Source organism: Eretmochelys imbricata, chromosome 3, assembly GCF_965152235.1.
Source record: "Eretmochelys imbricata isolate rEreImb1 chromosome 3, rEreImb1.hap1, whole genome shotgun sequence".
In the NCBI taxonomy this organism is placed as follows: domain Eukaryota; kingdom Metazoa; phylum Chordata; order Testudines; family Cheloniidae; genus Eretmochelys; species Eretmochelys imbricata.
In genome coordinates this window covers 83,813,827-83,834,670 of record NC_135574.1, presented here as the reverse complement: position 1 = coordinate 83,834,670, position 20,844 = coordinate 83,813,827, and the positions used below count along the sequence as shown (strand labels likewise).

At 42.2% G+C, this 20,844-nt stretch overlaps 2 protein-coding genes across 9 annotated transcripts in view; both read left to right on the top strand.

The window, feature by feature from the left end:
• The window catches only part of LOC144262738 (zinc finger and BTB domain-containing protein 24-like), a 51,518-nt gene extending 48,780 nt beyond the window's left edge, over positions 1 to 2,738 (top strand). For 6 of the 7 annotated variants that reach the window (XM_077812918.1, XM_077812921.1, XM_077812914.1 and 3 more), the window contains one exon: positions 1,231 to 2,738. In XM_077812918.1, the coding sequence (XP_077669044.1) occupies positions 1,231 to 1,342 (112 nt within the window). In that variant the 3' untranslated portion in view covers positions 1,343 to 2,738. The remainder of the gene's footprint in view (positions 1 to 1,230) is intronic. The other variant, XM_077812919.1, reaches the window with a different exon arrangement.
• A 2,003-nt stretch (positions 2,739 to 4,741) lies between these two features.
• Positions 4,742 to 20,427, top strand: CD164 (CD164 molecule). Of its 2 annotated transcripts, none has more exons than XM_077812913.1 (6): positions 4,742 to 4,895; positions 11,606 to 11,685; positions 13,284 to 13,346; positions 15,327 to 15,368; positions 16,105 to 16,185; positions 17,401 to 20,427. In XM_077812913.1, exons 1-6 carry the CDS (start codon positions 4,825 to 4,827, stop codon positions 17,565 to 17,567), a joined length of 504 nt encoding a protein of 167 aa, XP_077669039.1. In that variant the 5' UTR covers positions 4,742 to 4,824; the 3' UTR covers positions 17,568 to 20,427. The 2 variants fall into 2 exon arrangements, with proteins under 2 accessions (XP_077669039.1, XP_077669038.1); XM_077812912.1 differs by having other exon boundaries at positions 4,742 to 4,903; positions 11,608 to 11,685.
• The last annotated feature ends 417 nt before the right edge of the window (positions 20,428 to 20,844 follow it).

The window sequence follows — 20,844 nt, the reverse complement described above, 5'->3', positions numbered from 1 at the left end:
GTGTCTTGTTATCTTACCAGGAACTCCCTACTTTAAAAGCACAGGAAATTTCAAGCACTGCTCTTATAATATTGCCCAATGTATAAACATACTAGGAGCTTACAAGCAAGAGTGGCCATAAGGTGTCAAGAGGGCAGTTCAGCATTATGTGGAGTTACCGTGCTATAAATTGGCACACCACTCCTTACACCTTGGCCTTCCACAGGTATACAACAGAATTCTGCAATAGCAATAGAAACTTTTACATTAAAATAGCTACGGCACACTTCATTGGCCTGTCCTGGATACAAGTTCCACATCAATGATCCATTCACAACCTTCTAACATGTCCTCCCCTCCTCCACAACACCTGTGCCAAAGATAAGGTACAGATTCTCTACATGAACTGCTAGCAAACCCGTGTGTGCACAGTTTAACACAGGGTCTTATAAGACTGAACCCTACATATTGCAGCTCAGGACAGTTTAGACAGTGTAGAATTGTACATTGTTGTATTGGTGTCATGATTCAGATTAATTAAGAAGAAAACTGACCTAAGACTTCAAAAAGTGTGTGTGTGGGCTGGGGGGAGACTAAACCATTTTAATTAAATGCAGAACGATTTCCGACAGTATTCCTCTTGACCTTTTTTTCTTGAAATGGAAGAAGAGTATTAGATATCATGGACACTTGTAGCCACAAAAATCTGGAAAGGTATCTACATGCTGCAACGTTTATTGCTTTGAATAATTACAGATACCTCAAAGTATAGCATTTTTCTATCTCCTAAAATGCTAAATATTGGGATATTTTCAGAGGAAACAGCTGGAATGTTAGTCTGCTGTGAAGAACAATCCTATAAAGAAAAGAACATATAAAGCATGAAACCTTTATTTTAAGAGACAGCCATATTGAGAAAACTATAATTATGTTGTTATAGCCTAATAGAAGGAATTCAGGGTTTCTAACTTACTTGCTCTGACTGGCACTGAAGGTAGTTAACACAGTTGTATTCGCTACTAAATTATTTTTCCTGATCCTCTACCCATATGTATCATCTATACATATGTATGGTCCTACATTTTTGTTAAATCATGCACATTTAACATAACTTGTAGCGGAAAATTATTACCATGGAATTCAAATGGTCAAATAGATTACTAAAACTGTAGAGCTTTATGGCAGTGATCAGATACTTAATCATAATTTTACTGACTTCTTATGTATATATAATTTCCCCCTTTACTTTAGACAGCTGATTGAAGGTACAGAAGTTCTTCAGAAACTGGAAGATGTATCTACCTACAATGAAAGACCTGTAGTAGAATGTAAAATTATTAACTGTGGCGTTCTTGTGCCTTGATTACAAGCCAATTTACCTTCCTACTGTAATGTGTAAAAATGCATATGTTTCTGACCAGCCTTTTATAGATTTTGTAGGCTTTTTAATCTAAAATAGAATTTTTATACATCTAAACTTTTTAGCTTGATATTTTTTCTATTCTGAACATGTTCATGGCTTGTTCACACACAAATTCTTACATGAATATACTAATGGGCTTGGGAATTTAACATTATGCCATTATATAGCTATACAAATTATTGTGTAAATATGGATGTCCAGTGAGAGATTACATTACTGTAGGCTGCACTATAAATAATCCTGTTAAGTAGAACACCAATTAGCACTACTTCATAATTGAATTTGCTATTGATTGATTGTGATGAGTGGACACAATTATTTACCTTTGGCCCAATTCTGCCATTCTTGAGTCACGCTAAGTCATACCTCATGCCACTGGTAGTAATATTAAAATCAGTGCCTGTGAGGTAAGGTACAACTCAACATAAGGGTGGTACTGGGTGGTCTCTGAATATCAGAGGTCTGATCTCACTTATACCAGTATAAATCAAGAGTTACCACTGAAGTCAGTGGAGCTACACCAGAGTAAAACCGGTGTACATAAAATTAGACCCAGGCCCTAGACATATATTTAATTATTTTGTTTACAGATTGTATCAAATTATTCAGATATTTGGACCCAACTGAACTCATTAAAATGCTAAAATTACACCAAAACAGGAAATTATAAACTATACCCTATTATCCAAGAGATTTTGCAAATAGCAATGAGTAGATGTGGTTTCAATGAGTGTAAAAGTTCCACATAAAGAAGTCAATGTTTATCTAAAGGGTGTAAAAAACCTTCATTTATGACTCATGAGACTAAACACACAACTCGTTGCCAATTGCCATAGTAGTAATTTCTGAGATGAAAGATCTCTCTTAGGCATAGTACAGGAGTAGTGACAGCAGATGGTTTCAGCAGAAGCTGGCAAATGGATGACAAGAGTGTGGAAAATGGAATAGTGTTCTAGAATCTCAACAAAGATAATCCATAACCATTAAAATCTCTCTAACATGTCTGCAACTGGCAAAAGAGTCTTTGAATTTTTACTTTACCTTCCTGTGTAAAGCACTCTGAAATCAACAGATGAAAATTTCTAAGACCTAAGTATAACAGTTACTTTTGTAAAAAGAAAAGGAGTACTTGTGGCAATATCTGCAAAAAGAAAAGGAGTACCCACTAACACGGCTGCTATCCTGAAATGACTTTTGTGTTCATATTTGGATTCTGGCAATCAGAACCAATAACATTTCCCACTGTAACTTGACTTTAGAATTATTATCTTCGCTGTTTCGTTCTATGCCAAAATTGAAACGGACCAGTTAATAAATTTTCTACCTAAAAGAAAAATGAGTGGGAAATTATTTGTTAAATAGTGTTTGTTTCTCTTCAGTAACAAGAGATGCCCATTAAGCACATTTTTCCTTTGCAAATTTATTTACATAAACTACATTAATTCCTTTAGTATGAAGTACTCATGGGGGATTGTCCGAGTGTGATTGGCACCTTTAAGAGGGAATGTGTCCAGTTCACCTATGACTAGTTAGTGGCCTCTGGATGGCTCCTGATAGAAGGCATCTGTTATCTATAAAGATCCAATCAACAGTTGAGAAAAGAGAGTAGGAAGGAGGAGCAGGGAGCTTTCAGTAGTTACATGAGACCTGATAATATCCTAGTTGATAGCTGGCAGAGAGAACTGATGAGAACTGTGGGAGAAAATGGCCAGAGCTAGGGAACCCTGCTGATTATCAGGTTTGTGCAGAAGCCCTTAAAGTAAAGAAGGATGAACCAGGTCAGTTAAGGAAGGTTCAGCCAAGGAAAGGAGGGTTGATTTTGGAGAGAGGTTCCCATGAGAAGCTGCTCAGCAGGGATGTAATTTGCAGATGAAAGGGGGAAGCTGGGGAGTGGGACCCTGTGGGGATCCGTCTTACAGGCTAGGAAAGAAGAGTTGCAAGGAGAATGGAGAATTGCCAGAAGTGTAGAAGCCCTGGCACAGGAATAAAAAAATACGGACTATTAACTGAAGTAGAGGGCTTGAAGAGTGGGGTTCTGGACCTGGTCCAAGCACAGGGTGGCTGTTAGGGAATAGGGTAGCTGTTACCTCTTGTGTGGGTGGCCTACAGATGATGGCTGTGGAGGGGGGATAGAGAACTGCTGCATTTTAACCTGTCTCACTTTTGGGTTTTAGGAACCGTCTCCCTTTTAAGAATCTGCAGCTGGTTACACTAAATTACAACTGGACATAGGGCTTGAATGGGATTCTGTGCAGGAGAACATTCCTGGCTGTATTCACATTATCAGCTGAACACTTCTTCCCTTGCACTGCTCTCCTTTCTACAAACTTTGGAGAAAAACATGGAGTCAAACTGACAAGTAATGGAGTGGCAGGCTTATTTTAAGAGGTTTCCTGTCTGTTTTCCAAATCTCACATGGCGGGGGGGGGGGGGGATGTATTGTGTACATTAGTTTTTTAAATACTTATTTTACTAAACTGCCTCTGAATAGTTCCTATACCTGTTATAGATATGAGCCCTGACCCTCACTATAGTGTTGCAAGGCATTCCCCGCTCCACCGTGGGAGGATGGGCCTAAGGGGAGCTGGTCCCTGGCACTCTTACAACGACGAATGATGGCGGTGAGAGAACAAACCTTGGAACGATGCAGCCTGGGGTGGCTTAGCGCCTGCACTCTGGACAGGTGTTCAGCTAGGTACGTGGAGAGGTGTGAGCGGCGCCAGCGGACAAAAGCCAAGGCCTACGCTCGTTTACACCCCTGCAGCTCCCGCGGGCGTTAATGGGCTGAACACGGTGTAAGTCTGTGCACAACGTGGCGCTAAAAGGGGGGCGCAGGTGGATTCTGCGGAGCCTCAGCTGCCCCCCCCCTTCTCCTGCTCCACTGGCTCTACGGCCCCCGTGCTCGGAGCGTACTGGGGGCTCCTCACGTTGACAGGCTGGACCCGGCAGCCAGCGCCTCCACCTCGCCGCCCACTCCCTCCCCCAGCCCCGCCCGTGTGCGGCCGCGCCAGGCCCCGCCCGCTCCGCGCAGCGCGCGGGGGTGGGGCGGGTCAGGGCTTGTCCCACCCTCTCACCAGCCCCCGGCAGTGGGGCGCGGAGGCTAGAGCGGCGTAGGAGCGCCTGAGAGAGGGCGGGACGGCCATCACGGGATGCGGTCACGTGCCGAAGGGGCGCGTTCTGCCCCCGCCCTGGTGCTCGGCTGGGGGACTGGTCCATGTACTCGAGGGGTGGAGGGTGAGGAGCCACGAATGGACGGACCGAATCCTGAGCGAGGGCGGGGCCAGTCACTGCTACGTACGAGGTCAGCGCCACGCCCCTCCCACTTGCTCACGTGACGTAGCTGGGCTCGGAGCTGCAGAGTGAGCGTCGTTGGGGCTGGTCGCGGAGGGTTCTGAGTCGCCCCGTCAGCCAGACACCGAGCTATGGGCCGGACGCCGAGGGTCCTGCTCGCCACGGCTTGCTTGGCCCTGCTGTGGTGGGTGGCGGCGGCGGCGGCGGCAGGTGAGGCTGGAGCTGGGGGTGCCGCGGCGAGCCTGGGGCGGCTCCTCCTGGGGCCGGGGGCTGTAAACGGCGGGGGTCACCCGCCCCCCACCCCGCAATTCGGGCGCTGTGGCGGGCCCATGCCCCGGTGCCCAGCAGGAGTTCGCGCCTTCCCAGGCCGGGGTGAGGTGGGGTGGGAAGCGCGTCCCCGGGCCGGGCGCTGACAGGGCCCAGTGCAGCCGGAGCGCCCCAGTGCGGGGGGCCCTGGGTGACCGGCGCAGCTACACGGGCTGGGGGGCGTCTCCCTAAGCTCGCCTCTGTCGCCGTGATTCCCCAATGCCCTGCGCTGCCCCCCCCCAACCCCCCCGCGGCGCGCTGCCCAGGAGACTCGGCGGTAGCCGGCTCCGTTGCACGCGCACTCAGCTTTTTTACTCTGGTGTTGGATCCAGTTCCCGAAAGCGCAGCTTGCTGGTGTTAATCGCCGCTTGCAGCATTTGCTCCCCCTGCTACGGCAGGAGGAGGACAAGCAGAGCCACTTAACAGATTTGATTAACCCAGGGCAGTAAATGCCCAGATCTGCCTCCCGAAGCCGTGATTTATAGTTGGTATAAAAAAGTGCAAAGACCACTGGGAGGAAATAGCGCAGCAAAACTGAGTAACCAGCTACAGATCCTGTTCTTGAGTAGTCAGGAGAATAAACTGTCACGTTGGAGTTTTTGATAGCCAGGTACTCAAATCTACAATAGTTTATTGCATGTTTCTAGATAACTTAATGTTGTTATATAGTATTTATTTATGTAAGTGTTAATTGGCACTCCCTACATCAAGGAAATGCATCACTATAATTAAGGCTAAGATTATGTCAGGGGTTTGGCTACCGGCTGCTGGCAGCGGGGGACCCCACAGCCTCTGCCCAGAAGCTGTGGGTGGCGGGAGCCCCTGCAACTGATCGACCTGCCATCAGTGGTGACCCCTGAGCTGCCTAGTCACTGCTGCTGGCAGGGGTCCCCCCTGCAGTGGCTCAGCTGCTGTGCACAGCCAGGGCCACCTCACGGCTGCCAGTGGCAGAGGGACCCCAGAGCTGCTCAGTGGCCACGAGCAGGAGGAGGGGGAGGCACAGCTTTGCAGCTGGCGACAGCAGAGGTACCCCAGAGCTGCTCAGGGGCAGGAGGGCCTCCCCCGCAGCTCTTCTGCCACTGTGGGCAGCGGGAACACCCACAGCTCCCAGCCCTGCAAGGGGCCGCTCCCAGCCACTGGGCAATGGGGGTTCCTACAGTTCCCAGCCTCTGAAGTGGGCGTGGGGGGCGGGGTGCTGGGCCCTCCTCCCTCCCCATTTTGTCAGGGATGTTTTTAGTAAAAATCAGGACAGGCTTCTGTGATTTTGTGTTTATTGTCCATGACCTGTCCCTGACTTTTACTTAAAATTATCCCTAACAAAATTGTAGCCTTAACTATAATTACTTGAAGATTGTCCTATCCAATATTTTGTTTAAACATTCATTCTCAGAATGACCTTGTACGAAAGGTAAATATTAGTACTTGCCTGTGGGGGAAGTGATTTGTCAAAGCCTCACATGAATTCAGTGGCATTAGAAACCAAGGCTCACTATTGCTAATCCTATGCTTAATCCACTAGATTACCATGTTTTTAATCACTTCAGTACTGGTCTTGGTACATCAGATTTAGGGAAATATAAGGCAGAGATGTCTATGGGTGAGAATTTCAGTACTTAATGTATTTAAAAGATCATAATAAAAATATCATGACTTCTATTTATAAATAAATGTAGTAGATCCAAGTACAGCATGTGTAATCACATGGACAAAATTAGTGCTGTTTATACAGTCAAATGTTTAAAAGCCATTATAGCTTTGTTTGAAACAAAATGAGACTGGATATGAGTCATTAATATGGTAAAATCATATTGACTGTTCATATAATTGGTATTTTTGTATTACTTCTGCCAGTAATTCTGTGTCCTGATATGATGTGCATCATCCTCTTCAGCATAAGAGGACAGGGTAAATCCATGTGGGACTTTAAGTGAAGAGTTTTGATAGAGGAGCAGTTTCCAGTCACTCCTCAAACTGAAGAGTGGCTGAAACCACTGTAGCATTATCTACTCCAGTTGTGTCATGTAAGCGGGTCAGCAGCACCTTATGAACTTGCAGTTTTTGTCAGTTAAGTCTATAGTACTGAGCTTCGGTTCCTCTTGAGATGAGAAGCTTTCTCTGCAGAAGCATTGAAATCAAGAGGCTCTGTGGAGTTCATTGCTGCTTTTGACTTCATGGAGCCCCGAAGTGAAACCTTTTAGAGAACTCTTGTGAAACCTGGGATGGCATCTGAAGATCTGACTCGTTCTGACTGAATTATTCCAGTCATTCAGGTTCAGGGTCAAAGTTGACAGTTCCATTTTTGAGATGATGCAGTGGTATACTTGTACCACAGTGGTCAGGCAGACACAACTTTATTATTCCAATATTTGTACTACAGTGGTGTCTGAAACCCCTGGTCATGGACTGGGTCCCTATCTGATAAGCAATGTACAAACAGAACAAAAAGATGGTGCAGTCTAAAGAGAATGCAGTCTGCACCGAGAACCTCAACAAAGCTGTTCTCAGATGCCTTATTTTGGCAGCAACTTCTGTCCTGCCATCTCCATTGAAGTGCTGTGCCAAGCTGTTTGTGTGGCATTAAGGCGAAGTATCTGAAGATGAGTGCTATTCTGATTCTATTCAGGGTATAGTCATTAGCCATATACATCTTGTGACAGGGTCAGGCGAGATGGCTACAGGAGAGTGATAGAAGGCAGATATATTAGCCCCAGGTTAAGTAGGTCCCTTTTCCCTGGGTAAGGTGAAGGTTCCAGAACAATCAGGAACTTTCTGGAAACAATTAAGGCAGGCTGATTAGAACACCTGCAGCCAATCAAGAAGCTGCTAGAATCAATTAAGGCAGGCTAATTAGGGCACCTGGGTTTAAAAAGGAGCTCACTTCAGTTTGTGGTGTGTGTGCAAGGAGCTGAGAGTGAGAAGGCATACTACTGGAAGACTGAGAAGTTCAAGCATTATCAGACATCAGGAGGAAGGTCCTGTGGTGAGAATAAAGAAGGTGTTGGGAGGAGGCCATGGGGAACTAGCCCAGGGACTTGTAGCTGTCATGCAGCTGTTACAGGAGCCACACTAGACAGCTGCATTCCACAGGGCCCTGGGCTGGAACCTGGAGTAGAGGGTGGGCCCAGGTTCCCTCCATCCCCCCCAACTCTCTACTTGATACCAGAGGAATTGACCTGGACTGTGGCTTCCATCAGAGGGGAAGGTCTCTGGCCTGTTCCCCGATCCACTAGGTGGATCAGCAGAGACTGCGGGGATTGTTCTTCTTCCTTTTCCCTATGCTGGCCAGTGATGAGGCTAACTGAGTGAACAGCAGATTTGAGCCATGAAGTGGCCAAACTGAGGGCTGCTGTGAACCTCTGAGGTAAGCAAATCCACCAATAAGCGCAGGACCCACCAAGACAGAGGAGGAACTTTGTCACAATCCCTACAGAAGAGGAGAACCTGCAGACTGAACTGATTTTTTTGGATCCATGCCTCTCTAGGAATTGACAGTCATTGATGGGTAACTGGACCTGCTTTCCTATGTGAATAGGATTGGTGTGTCCTCACATTGTGTTGATGAGCTGGTAAAGATGAAAAGGTGTAAGGAACCCCTTTTTCCTGGAAAGTGGAGAAATAGGCAACAATGTCTTTGAGTAAGACACCCCTCTCATAATTCTGAGGCAGCCTTATCCAGAAGAAAGGGCTGAATTCAAGACCCTAGAATCCCGAGCTTCATTGCTGCAGCCTTCATGTGGCTGAAGGATTTACCAGTCTATACTTTCACCTCAAAATGTGGATTTCCAGGTCTACATTGCCAAATGTCAGTGCGGATGGCTTAGTGTGACTAAGTCTCTTCACAAGGAAATGTGAAAGGTCACTCAGGCCAGGTGAATGCCTTGACTTCAAGTAATAAATTACCTTTAATTTATATGGTGGCAAGAGCTGCTGTTTCAAGAGTGATGTCTGCAGGTATCTTGGGGCTGTAAGACAAAGCTCGGCTCTAAGCTTTCTTGTTCTAGTACATTTGAAGTCTGGCAGAGGATTTATCTGAGTCAGCAGATGTCTGCTCAGATTCAGCTTCAGAGGCTGGATGATTTGATCTCAGTAGTATCTGTGGCATACTTCAATGTGGAAACCATTGCTGACTGACATCTTGATAGACATGAGCAACATAGGGCATGGGTGCATATCCAAGTGACGGGACATTTCTGGTCTGGTTCCAGTCTAAGGATAATCTCTAATTACAACTGGACTTCTGATTCAGCATTAAAAGATGTGTTCACTCTCAGGTGGAGAAGCCGTTAGTTTCTCCAAGAAAAACAGTACATCACTTTTAGTCAAGGCTGGCATTGCATATGCTATGTACCTTAAGAGATCTTAGTATTCCAAAAAATAAGCAGGGTGAAGTTAGACAAGCTGACTCTCTATTTACGAAAACAGAAGTATCGGGTCACACCTGTTGAGAAACCCAGTAAGAGTGGGTGGACTCTGTCCTATAAGCCATTCCTGGTTTTCAGTTACCTAGTATCTTTGCTCCCCACTATCTCCAACTACTAGTAACAGTCCCCATATGAGTGAAGATGCATGCTAAGCAGAAAGGAAAGATCAGTCTTGGTATTCAGGATTTCCAGTTCTGCAATGTAGTAACCTTGGCATTTGAACCCTGAGGGACGTTTTCCTCTCTTACCATCCACAGCTGTCAGGTCTAGTTGCAATTATTCCTATTAATGCTTAGACTGTTGTTCTCTATAGCATTGTATAGTACTTGTCCACTTCAGGAGCCAGGATAGAGTTCTAGAGTTTGGAAAAGTCAAATTTTAATACTTGTTTTATCAGCTACAATATGTGCTTAAATGTCCACGCTCTTTTGATACAATTGTAACAAGTGAGGGCTTATACCAATTAGGCCAGCATTAACTAATTCCGTTTTGTTGCTTTATCCCATAAGTCTTTAACTGACTCTTATTTTCTGTTAAAAGAACAGGAGTACTTGTGGCACCTTAGAGACTAACAAATTTATTAGAGCATAAGCTTTCGTGGGCTTCATCGGATGCATAGAATGGAACATAGAGTAAGAAGATACAGATAAGTTGGAAGTTGCCATACAAACTGTGAGAGGCTAATTAGTTGAGCTATTATCAGCAGGAGGGAAAAAAACTTTTGTAGTGATAATCAAGATGGCCCATTTAGACAGTTGACAAGAAGGTGAGAGGATACTTAATTTGGGGAAATAGATTCAATATATGTAATGACCCAGCCACTCCCAGTCTCTATTCAAACCCAAGTTAATGGTATCTAGTTTGCATATTAATTCAAGCTCAGCAGTTTCTCTTTGGAGTCTGTTTTTGAAGCTTTTCTGTTGCAAAATTGACACCCTTAAATCTTTTACTGAGTGGCCAGAGAGGTTGAAGTGTTCTACCGGTTTTTGAATGTTATGATTCTTGATGTCAGATTTGTGTCCATTTATTCTTTTGCGTAGAGACTGTCCGGTTTGGCCAGTGTACATAGCAGAGGGGCATTGCTGGCACATGATGGCATATATCACATTGGTAGATGTGCAGGTGAATGAGCCCCTGATGGTGTGGCTAATGTGATTAGGTCCTATGATGGTGTCACTTGAATAAATATGTGGACAGAGTTGGCATCGGGCTTTGTTGCAAGGATAGGTTCCTGGGTTAGTGTTTTTGTTGTATGGTTGCTGGAGAGTATTTGCTTCAGGTTGGGGGGCTGTCTGTAAGCGAGGACTGGTCTGTCTCCCAAGATCTGTGAGAGTGAGGGATCATTTTTCAGGAGAGTTCAAAATACTCCTCTGAAGTCTTGTTGGCAGACTTAGGGTACGTCTACACATCAAAGAAAAACCCCTGGCTGGGCCATACCAGCTGGCTCGGGCTCAGGCTTTAGGGCTGTTTCTCTGCTGTGTAGACTTCTGGGCTCAGCTGGAGCCTGAGCTCTGGGACCCTCCCACCTCGCAGGATCCTAGAGTCCTGAGCCCACACAACTACATAGCAGTGAAGCAGCCCCAGCCCTGTGAATCCAAATCCACTGCAATGACCCTGCTGTGGATTTTTATTTGCTGTATAGGCATACCCTTAGTTCTTTTTGCTCTTGTACATCTTTGTTCTCTATTTAGATGCTTATGAGCTTTAATAAATATATTTGGAGACCGCTACATAAGGTATAATTGGCATTTCTGGGGCATGGCATTGGAATAGCAATAGTTTTGTTGTCCAGGAGTAAAGTGCATTTGAATCTACTTGAGCCTAATACATGTGTAGTTGGAGTCACTAACAATACTTGAGGAAAAAAGATAATCCTATGGGTTGACCACAAGACTAGGTGTTGACAGATCTGGGTTCTGTGCCAGGGATTTGTGATTTTAGGCATGTCACTTCTCTGTGCTACAGCTTCTTATCTGAAAATAAAGATGCTTTGTTGGGGAGTTGATTCAGTTCATATGTAAACATTTTTGAGAGTGTTATGGAGGTCCTCAATTCATAGGTGCTAATAAGTAAAACTGAGATCTGTGATTCTTAAAAATGCTAGAAAACTAATCCCATTATCTTTGAGAGAGTTGCTCTTCTGATAATGATAAACTGGCCCATAATTAAATGTTTTCCTTTTTTCAGCCAGCTGTGCAGATCTTAAAACCTGCAGTGAGTGTGTTAATAGCGCTATTCCAAAATGCAAGTGGAGTCAGTGCCAAGGTAAACATCTGGAAAAACTAATATTCAATAACTAGATATGTCTTTGGGTCTGATTTCACAAACATTTACAAGGGGTGATGTATGGTAACTCTGTTTTGGTGGATAACATAGTGAAAAGCAACACTATCTTAAAATTGTTCTAAACTTAAGATCCCAAAACAGAAATGGACACAAACTACAAACACTTAGACATGAAAGTTAAACTAATCTTAAATTCTTACCCAGAGGCAGCTGAATATTATGCCCAAAATACAAATAAATACAGAATTTTTAAAGGCCCGCTAACCAAAGTACCTGAAGCACCATAGAAAATCTTAGCTACTAACTGTGCAGCAGACTTCTCAAAAGACAGTAAACTAGTTACTTTGTCTTGCTGGTAAGGAGGTTATGGATGGACCTTGACGTGTTAAAGTTGACAAGCATTCCAACATTGCAGTCCCTTTTGAGATTATCCCACAGAACTGTTAAATCTAGTCCTGATCTCAAGTGCCCCAAGAGAAGACTGGGCAGTAGACAATCCTTTTATGTAAGTTAGCCTATTTCTTTATATTGTGCCCAGAAGGCATAATCAGAATTAGGATCCCATTGTTCTGGGCACTGATCAAACGTGTTAAGATAGTCCCTCCCCAGTGAGTTTAGATTCTAAACATGCAACACAAAAGTGGATGAAACAATTAGAACAAGAAGAGGAAATGAGGGTAGTGGTGATGGGATAATACATGGTTATGTAGACTACCCATGTAAGGTCTTATGGAGGATCTCTCTCCATAGTTAATGGAAAGCAAGTCTCAAACATTACCAGCCCAGTTTTGGGTTGCTCTCAAAAGGTTCTTTCCACTACAAATTCAGTATATGTAGTCTCTTTCCAGAATTTTCTGACAAAATTTGAAGCATTGTGGACAGCCTGTTTGAGAGGACTATGGACAAATAAGTGTGCTAAATGTCTTGAAACTTCTCAACAGGTTACATTAACACTAAATTGCTATGTAAATATGGATTGTCAGTTTGATCAAAACAGATAAATATGAATTCCTCTTAAATTGGAGGTTAAATTCTGCTTTAGATATATCACACAACTTCCATTTATTCTTAGTGGAAGTCATTGTGCAGTATCACAGAACTGGGCCTGGAGTATTTTTGCCCTAGTTTTTTTTTTTTTCAAACATAGTAACAGTAAACTAAATGGTGCGTTTAATGTTTTATTTAAACTTGTCTGACTGTTTATATCCACATACCTTTTTCAAAATGGTACATAAGCAGGTATCTGTAAGTAGAATATATTTCAAGAGGTATTACACAGATTGCTTACAGTGCTTATGTGAGTTAATGTTACTGTTCACTTTTGCTTTACAAAAACATACTTAATGTCATTAATGGTGGAACACATTCACGTGTATTAAATCTTGTCCATTGAAATCGTCTTAATTCTAATAGCCAAGAGACTGACATCCCCAGGGAATCCCCCGTAGAACGTTAAGACGTTTTATGAGATAACATAATTTGTAATTGATAAAGCATAATATTCATTTCTGAGAAATTGTCAATATAAAAATACCTTTTCCTACTGCTCCTTGATATCACTTTTTTTTTTTGGACAGGATCAAACTTTTCTTGTGAAAATGCAACAAGACTTAACTGTACTACCATTTCAGAGTGTTTTTGTAAGTATCTGGATATTGTTTAAGTTAACTTGGAAAAGACTGCATTAAGAGTCATCTATTTGAGACAGTCTTCCTATTCTTTACAACTTCCAGCGCTGTAGTTACCAGCCTCCACTAACCTACCTTGTATCAATTGTATAAGCCCCAATTGTATAAATCTGTATAGTACGTAAGCTTTAAGAGAATTGTCCAGTTAAACCTAGATTTACATTTATAAGAGTAAAATATGCTTTCTTGTATGCTAACACTGTACACATTGTTGTCTTTTATTAAGGAGCTTACTTCACTTAAAAAAAAAAAATCCAAGTTGGGCCACCCCCCAACAGCAGAGTTTGGGTGTGGGAGGGGGTTGGGGCATGGGATGGGGTGAGGTGGGTTCTGGGCAGCACTTATGTGGGGGTCTCCGCAGAAGCAGCAACATCCCCCTTGCTCAGCTGCTAGGTGGAGGAATGGCCATGCAGCTCTGTGAGCTGCCTAGGCCCAGAGTGCTGGCTTCACAGCTCCCATTGGCCAGGAACCACACCCAATGGGAGCTGCAGGGAGGTGCCTTCAGGCGGAGGTAGTATGCAGAGCTGCCTGACCATGCCTCCGCCTAGCAGCTGAGTGAGGGGGATGTTGCAGCTTCCAGGGAGACCCCCAGGTAAACACTACCCAGAGCCTGCCTCACCCTGTCCTGTGCCCCTCCCACACCCAAGCTGCTACTGGGGGTGGCGGGAGGATAAGCATGGAGCCAGGTAGGGAGCGTGCTGGCCCTGCCAAACCCCCCTCCAGCACCCGCGGGGGCCCTGGGCAGCCGCACACAGACACACCAGTTTTATTCACTGGTATTTTTAGTAAAAGTCATGGATGGTTCTTGGGCCATGAAGATTTGTTTACAGCCTGTGACCTGTCTGTGACTTTTACTAAAAATACCCAGGACTAAAACGTTGTGCTTCACTTCTAATTTCAGATTGTTTTAGGGACTGGCAATTAGAAAAACCTCTTTGTAAACTGATTGCATTTGCCCTGGAGTCACTAAGGTGAATATGGAACCCCAGAATGCCACTTTTTAGTAAACCACTTTCTAGTAAAACAGCACTTAACTGGCAGTTTAACATGACAATGTCAGAATGAGTAGTAGAACTCCAATCCGTTCCTATTAGGTTTGCAGTGATCCTGTTTCTCCCATTATACCAAGTATTACTTGACTCCTGCATATCCAAGAGCTGTTAGATTGTATCCTGGGAATTTGGTGGGGGCCCACTTTAGAAAGGAATCTTAATGAATCTGCTGCCCCAAATAACATGCATTGTCATCAGTACTTAGAATATGAATATATATTCTAGCAAACTGCTTTTATTAACCAAATTCTTTTTTAAAAGTTCTAACAGCTTCTTAGACTGCATGCTCAGGTTTTACTTTCTGGTACTCACTGGAAGGAGAGCTTTATCTAAACTCAGCCTTTTGGACCACTGAAGATGTCCCAGCTTTCAATATATATTTTAATCACCCAGCAAGCCAGAGCAAATGCATACCTGCTTGTGGAATCTCGCTCCAAATTGAACTTGAACTGTTATGGGAAGACTTTTGAAGACACAAAGGGGAACTGGATGCCTAAATCTTACATATCCTGCCCAGTTTCCAGATCCAAAGCCTGGGTGTGCACCCACCAGTTAGCCACAGCAACTCTTCAGAGTCTGCGGTAGCTGGTTGGAACGTTCCATAACACTTGTGCTGAGCTTTGTGGTGAGAGTCCAGGCTTGGCCTCTGTTAGTCTGTTTCTGGCTTGAATTACACTATATGCGTGTCTCAATTTTGTTTGCTTGAGGTATTCTGCTCCCACAGTTTAGTGTTACTATAGTGCAGTGAACTCTTCCAATCTTTTTGCTACTTCACAATAGCCTTCATAATCCATTAAGCATTTTACTGTCCTTAAATGGGAGTCTGTTTTATGTTTGTTACAATCTTGTAAGTTTTTATTTTTTACACACAATTCCACAGATTCATCTACTGCTGCTACCACAGCTGCTAATGCTACCACAGGTAAAAAAGAAATATTTGCTGTAATGAACTGATACTGGGCTAAGTAAGATAACTTTAAGCAAACTTTGGTAGAACCCTTGTTTTACAAACTAATTGGGAATAAAATTGAACATCTCAGTTAAGTAGGTACAATGCACAACTGTCTTGTCCTACAAATCACTACAAAGGAATTGCTAGTGATTGAAGACATGGGAATATGAAGGGAAGTCAACTTGTTCTTCATCTACATCATTTTTGTTGTGACTTACTTTTTTTCCCAGTCAGGAAATTTGGTCCATATAACTGCTTATTCGTAAGATTAGTGCTCATAAAACTAAAGTTCTACTGTGTAAGTGAAACAGATTTCTAGCTGAGGGAGTTGTCTCAAATATTTTAGATGTTTCAAATATCACAGTTATGTTAGTGCTCCACACACAATAAAGAACTATACTGTCTAATGAACTAAATCCATTTATAATAGCTTGAGAGCCTTAAGTATTCAGGTAACTATACTGCAGCAAGACTTAAATTTTAAATATACATGTAGTAACAGCTCACAAATTTGTCTATAAAAAATTTACTTAACTTCACAGCATAAGTACCTCTATTCTATGTGTACATAGTCTGCATTTTTAAGGGTGGTTGGTCTTGCGTGAGTGAGATGATAACCTATAAAAACTGAAGCAATTACAAAAATAGAACTTACAAAAGTGATACTTCCAAGTTCAAAATGTACAGATGTTTCTCTACAAAACAGCTAACATCACCAGTGCAACTTCACCTGCTGCTTCATTTACTGCTTCAAGTACTCCAGTTCTCTCAACAGTCAGTACACCAGGTAACTTTTTTCTTTTATTGTCACAGTTTAAGTATTTAAAAAAAAAATTAAGTCTTCCTATTTGGAAAAGCTTATTTGGAAATAAAAATGTTACTTAGGTGACAGGAAGTAGTGAAGAATAGTAACAGCAGGTATGCCAGAAAGTCATGATCTTGCATGCCACAATTACCTTTTATCAGGGTGGAATATCAGTTGTGAGATGTTGCCTTGACAGTAACAAACACTGCTCAGTGAAATTTCAAAATAAGTGAATTGGCTAAATTAATAGTTTGGCTTCATTTCAGCTATGTTAAGAATAGCTTCACAAGAGGAACTTGTGAAGTCCGGTGACTGAGTTAAAATATTGCACTCCTGACACCCTGGGTTAAGGTAAAATACTCTAATGCAGTGTTTCTCAATCTTTTTAATACCAGGGACTGGCTTGCTCCTTCCTAAACTCTGTTGAGGAGATTTCAGGGACTGGTGCTGATCCATGGACCAGTTGTAGAGAAACACTGCACTAACATGTGTTGGGCAACAACAATAGGAGCCAACTTAAAAGGCTAGATCTTGAAATTATACCACCTAATGAAATATATTCAAAAGGGGGAGGTAGTTTTTAAAAGCCTATCCATTTGGTGATGGCTACAATGCCCTGTGTGTTGTGATGAGGTAGATCTAAATCTTTTAGTTACACATTACTAGAAGATTTTATTTAACAGATGGGAGACCATTCAAGCAGAGATTTTATTGACTTTAGTAAGGTCATTCACTAAATATGAGCAGAACCAATAGCTTAGGGCGGGGAGCAGAAGAAAGGGTTTCACCTCATTAGGAAAATTGTTTTTGGCCTTCTGTGGGAGTCCTGATAGAGGTGCATACCCCTTTGGAAATCTTAGATATAGGCTGCAGATCACAGGTTGAAAGCCATTGCTGTAAATGTTGCTTAGATCCTCAAACCTGGGAGTACTAAGGAAGGAAGTGAAGAACTGTTGGCAAATGTCATGCTTAGGGGTTGTCAGGCATACACACTGTGCTTTCTTAATCCGTGTTTAATTTCAAACCTCTTGCTGAACAGATTCACAGTACAAGAATGAAAACCCCAAATTCTGTACTAATATTTACTGTAAATGTGACATCCTCTTGTTAAACTATAATCTATTAATTTGTTATTTAACAGGTACAACCCATACTACCTCTTGTTAAACTATAATCTATTAATTTGTTATTTAACAGGTACAACCCATACTACTGAGAGTCCCCCTAAACCAGCTCCTCACAAGTCTACATTTGATGCTGCCAGTTTCATTGGTGGGATTGTCCTTGTTCTGGGTCTGCAGGCTGTAATCTTCTTCCTGTATAAATTCTGCAAGTCCAAAGATCGGAACTATCATACTCTCTAGAGCCTGTCATTTTACAATGGACTAGTAGCCCAACACCTGTAGTTCACTGAAACAAAATATATTCTCTGTCCCACATGGAACACCACAGTTCAGAATATCCTTTAAATCTCCAAAAGAAGACTTTTTGAAAGGATGATATTTTTGTAACACTGTACTTGCCAAGAGGTGGTATGAATCATCTCTGGCTCAGCAGAGGTACTCCATATGCTGCATGAGTCCTTGTGATTCTTGTTTTTCCTTAGTGGCTGCAGCTGTGGGACTTTTCTTTTTTTTAAACTTGACATGCCAAATGTAGACTCTCAATGATTCTTGTATTCAGTGGTAACAGTCTTGAGTAGACAATCTCATGATGATGATTGTGGAGGCTAATTTAATCAACCATAAGTGCGGTATCCCTATCATTTTATCAACATATGAATTATCAGTGACTGACTTCTGGGAGTGAAATACCATTTGTGCTAGCTTGTGGCTTTTGTAGTGTACTGCGAGGAAGGTTAACAAAGGTTTGTAGAAGTAGAAACTGTCTTCATAAAATATCCTATTGGAAGAAAATAATGCTATACCCATATTTTTCTACATGAGAATTAAAGATGCCAACCAGGAATTGTATTGCACATTAATTTCTTAAATTTGGCCATTAGTTGTTACAACTGAAAGGGTGGTGAGAATATTTCCCCTCCATGTAAGAGGAAATAAAGTCCAGTGCCTTAAAGAGAGAAAGTTAGGGTTGCAAATTCAAATGCTTGTGCCATTTTTATTTGTATCAAAGTTAAAGGCTGATGCAGTACTAGCCTAATAGAGTAAAGCGGAGTACACCCTTCCAATCTCAACATTCACTACAACAAAAACATGGCTAACATTTTATTTTCTGACCTTTTGAGAGGTTGATTTCTTTTGTGAATGAGGGACTGGGATATTGGACTAATTTTGAAGGTGAACTAAATTTTCACTTGTCTCAAACTATTTCTGGCCTGTAACAAGGCAGGCATAGGAAGGCTATAGCATAATTTCACATTCCTGACTTCAAAAGAGCGCCAACTTAAATCACATTTGTCTGAAAAAATGTTATCTATTATTATTAGAGGCGTTCAAGATTACTAGAACAGAGAAAGAGTTTGCTTTGTGCATAGTAAGTTTCACTGTTCTCCACTTCCTACAAACACTTTCTCCTCCTCTTTGTGTGGGCCTTTGATGCAGCACTATGGGAGTGAAACAATATAAGATAATGTTGGAAATGGATTGGGCAGGCTCAGCACTTGAAAAACTACTTTTTAACTATTAAAATTGACTAGATTTCAAATGGATGGTGTTCCTTATCCCCATTTTGAAGAAATTCTATAGCCTTATGCAGCCACTGACTTGCATGATTGAAATGTTTACCTTAAACTGGGTGTTTAAACATTGACAGCATGATTACTAATTAAGTCATGGCAATGTATGGGTTTTATAACTTAAGTAAATGAAAAAGCATTTTAGTTGCAGTGAGTTTTATTTCCTCATGCTCTTCTGCCTTGGAAAGCATTCACTTTGTTATGCTGCATAGAAAACTAAACTTGCTATATAAAATTGTTACCAGACAGTGCTGTACCTTCAGAGAATTTCAGGTTAATGTACTCCTGACAAAAGCCAGGCAGTCAGCTCAGGTTTATTAAACAGACTGACCACCCAACTTCCAGCAAGCACTGTTTGTCTGGATTGGATGGTGTATCCTTGGCCTTATATTGTAAAATCATTTAGTCTCATTCCCCTCTCCTTAAATTGTTTCATAACTTAATTTGGGCAGAGGAACATGCTCTATGCACTTATTTCTATAATGTGACAAATAAGACCTCCCACTTTTCATAAAAGTTTTATTTAGTATTGTGCCTAATTCTCTAAAAGCTCTGTCTAACATTTTGGTCTTAGAAACTTGCAGCAAAAGGCTACAGGACACTTAAGGAAAACAAAGCTAGAGTTAAACCTGGACTTGATTAAAGCATTTTTAGCAAAATTTTACACAGTAACTGAATTAGTCTCACACTGATCTTGATTTATGTTAGAAAATGTGCTCATTAAGCAATCATTTTTCAAGTGCCTTAATTGTTTTAAAATCTCTGGCCTCAGATTTGTTGGAACAACCAATGGGGGGAACTTGCCTTAGTTACTAAAATAATCCTTTGGTGTCAGCAATTGCTACTTACCAAGACTTAAGAAACCCAGGATCTTGGTGCCATTGATGTCAATCTTAAGGAAGCTCTAATTTTGTAATGCACAGTTATTGCAGAACTATAGGTTTAGTCTTGTTCTAGGAAGGTGTAAGTTTTGTGCAGCAGCCTATATGCTTGCCTTGCTAGACAGACTAACTTCCATATGCTGCTGATAAAATCATAGCTAGGACTTAGTTTCTGTCTGGCAACTCAGTCTAGGTTGCCAGACATGTGCTTAGGCTGCCTTGCTATGGTTTTTGTTTTGTGTTTTGTTAAAATTGAGACAGCTTCCTTGCAAAATTACAGTGCCAGGTAGTCTGTGCTAGCTACTAGCATGTGACTAACAGAACTTTCAGGTCCTCTTAGTTGTGTTTTGAAGCAGAAGGTAGCTTCCTTAGATTGTCTCCATGGGGTAGTTTTATTTGCCATTAGGCTGCCTCTTTAAAAATCAGAGCTTAAGCACTGAACAGTAGTGACTTTTTTTCAAGCTGTTTATCATCTGACTTGTTCCTGAAACCACCTTGTGCAAATATATATTTATCAAACCTGATATCTTATGAATGTTCCTTGCAGACATTGCTGTATTGTTTGTATTTTGTCTTCAGTGGAAGAAATGCAAAACAAATCTAATCAGAAAACCAAATTGACAAATAAAATCACATTTATTGAATGAATTTTTTGGTTTTATTCAGTTTGTAAATATTGTCTCTCATTCTGTGGCTTTTAAACAAGTGTTCTCAGCCTTCTGGGTGAATCTTAGTGAAACTGCTCCTGCAGAGTAGTAATCCCTGACACTCATCTTAGCCCCTCTGAGGAAGATTAGTACTAAATTTCCCAGCTGTAAAAGAACCTGTGATTAATGTGCCCAAGGTCACACAGGAAGAATGTGACAGACATGGATTGGGCTAGGGCTCTAGCCACTGGACACCGTTCATGGTATTGAGGGAAGGGCACCTGATGCTGGATTCTAATGTGCACTGGCAGAGTTTGCAACATCTCTGCAGTAATGTGAGATGTTAGTCACTCTTCTTTCACTGACTATTCCTATGCTAGGACAAAAATCTACTGAATCCTAGTGTAGTCAAGGCAAG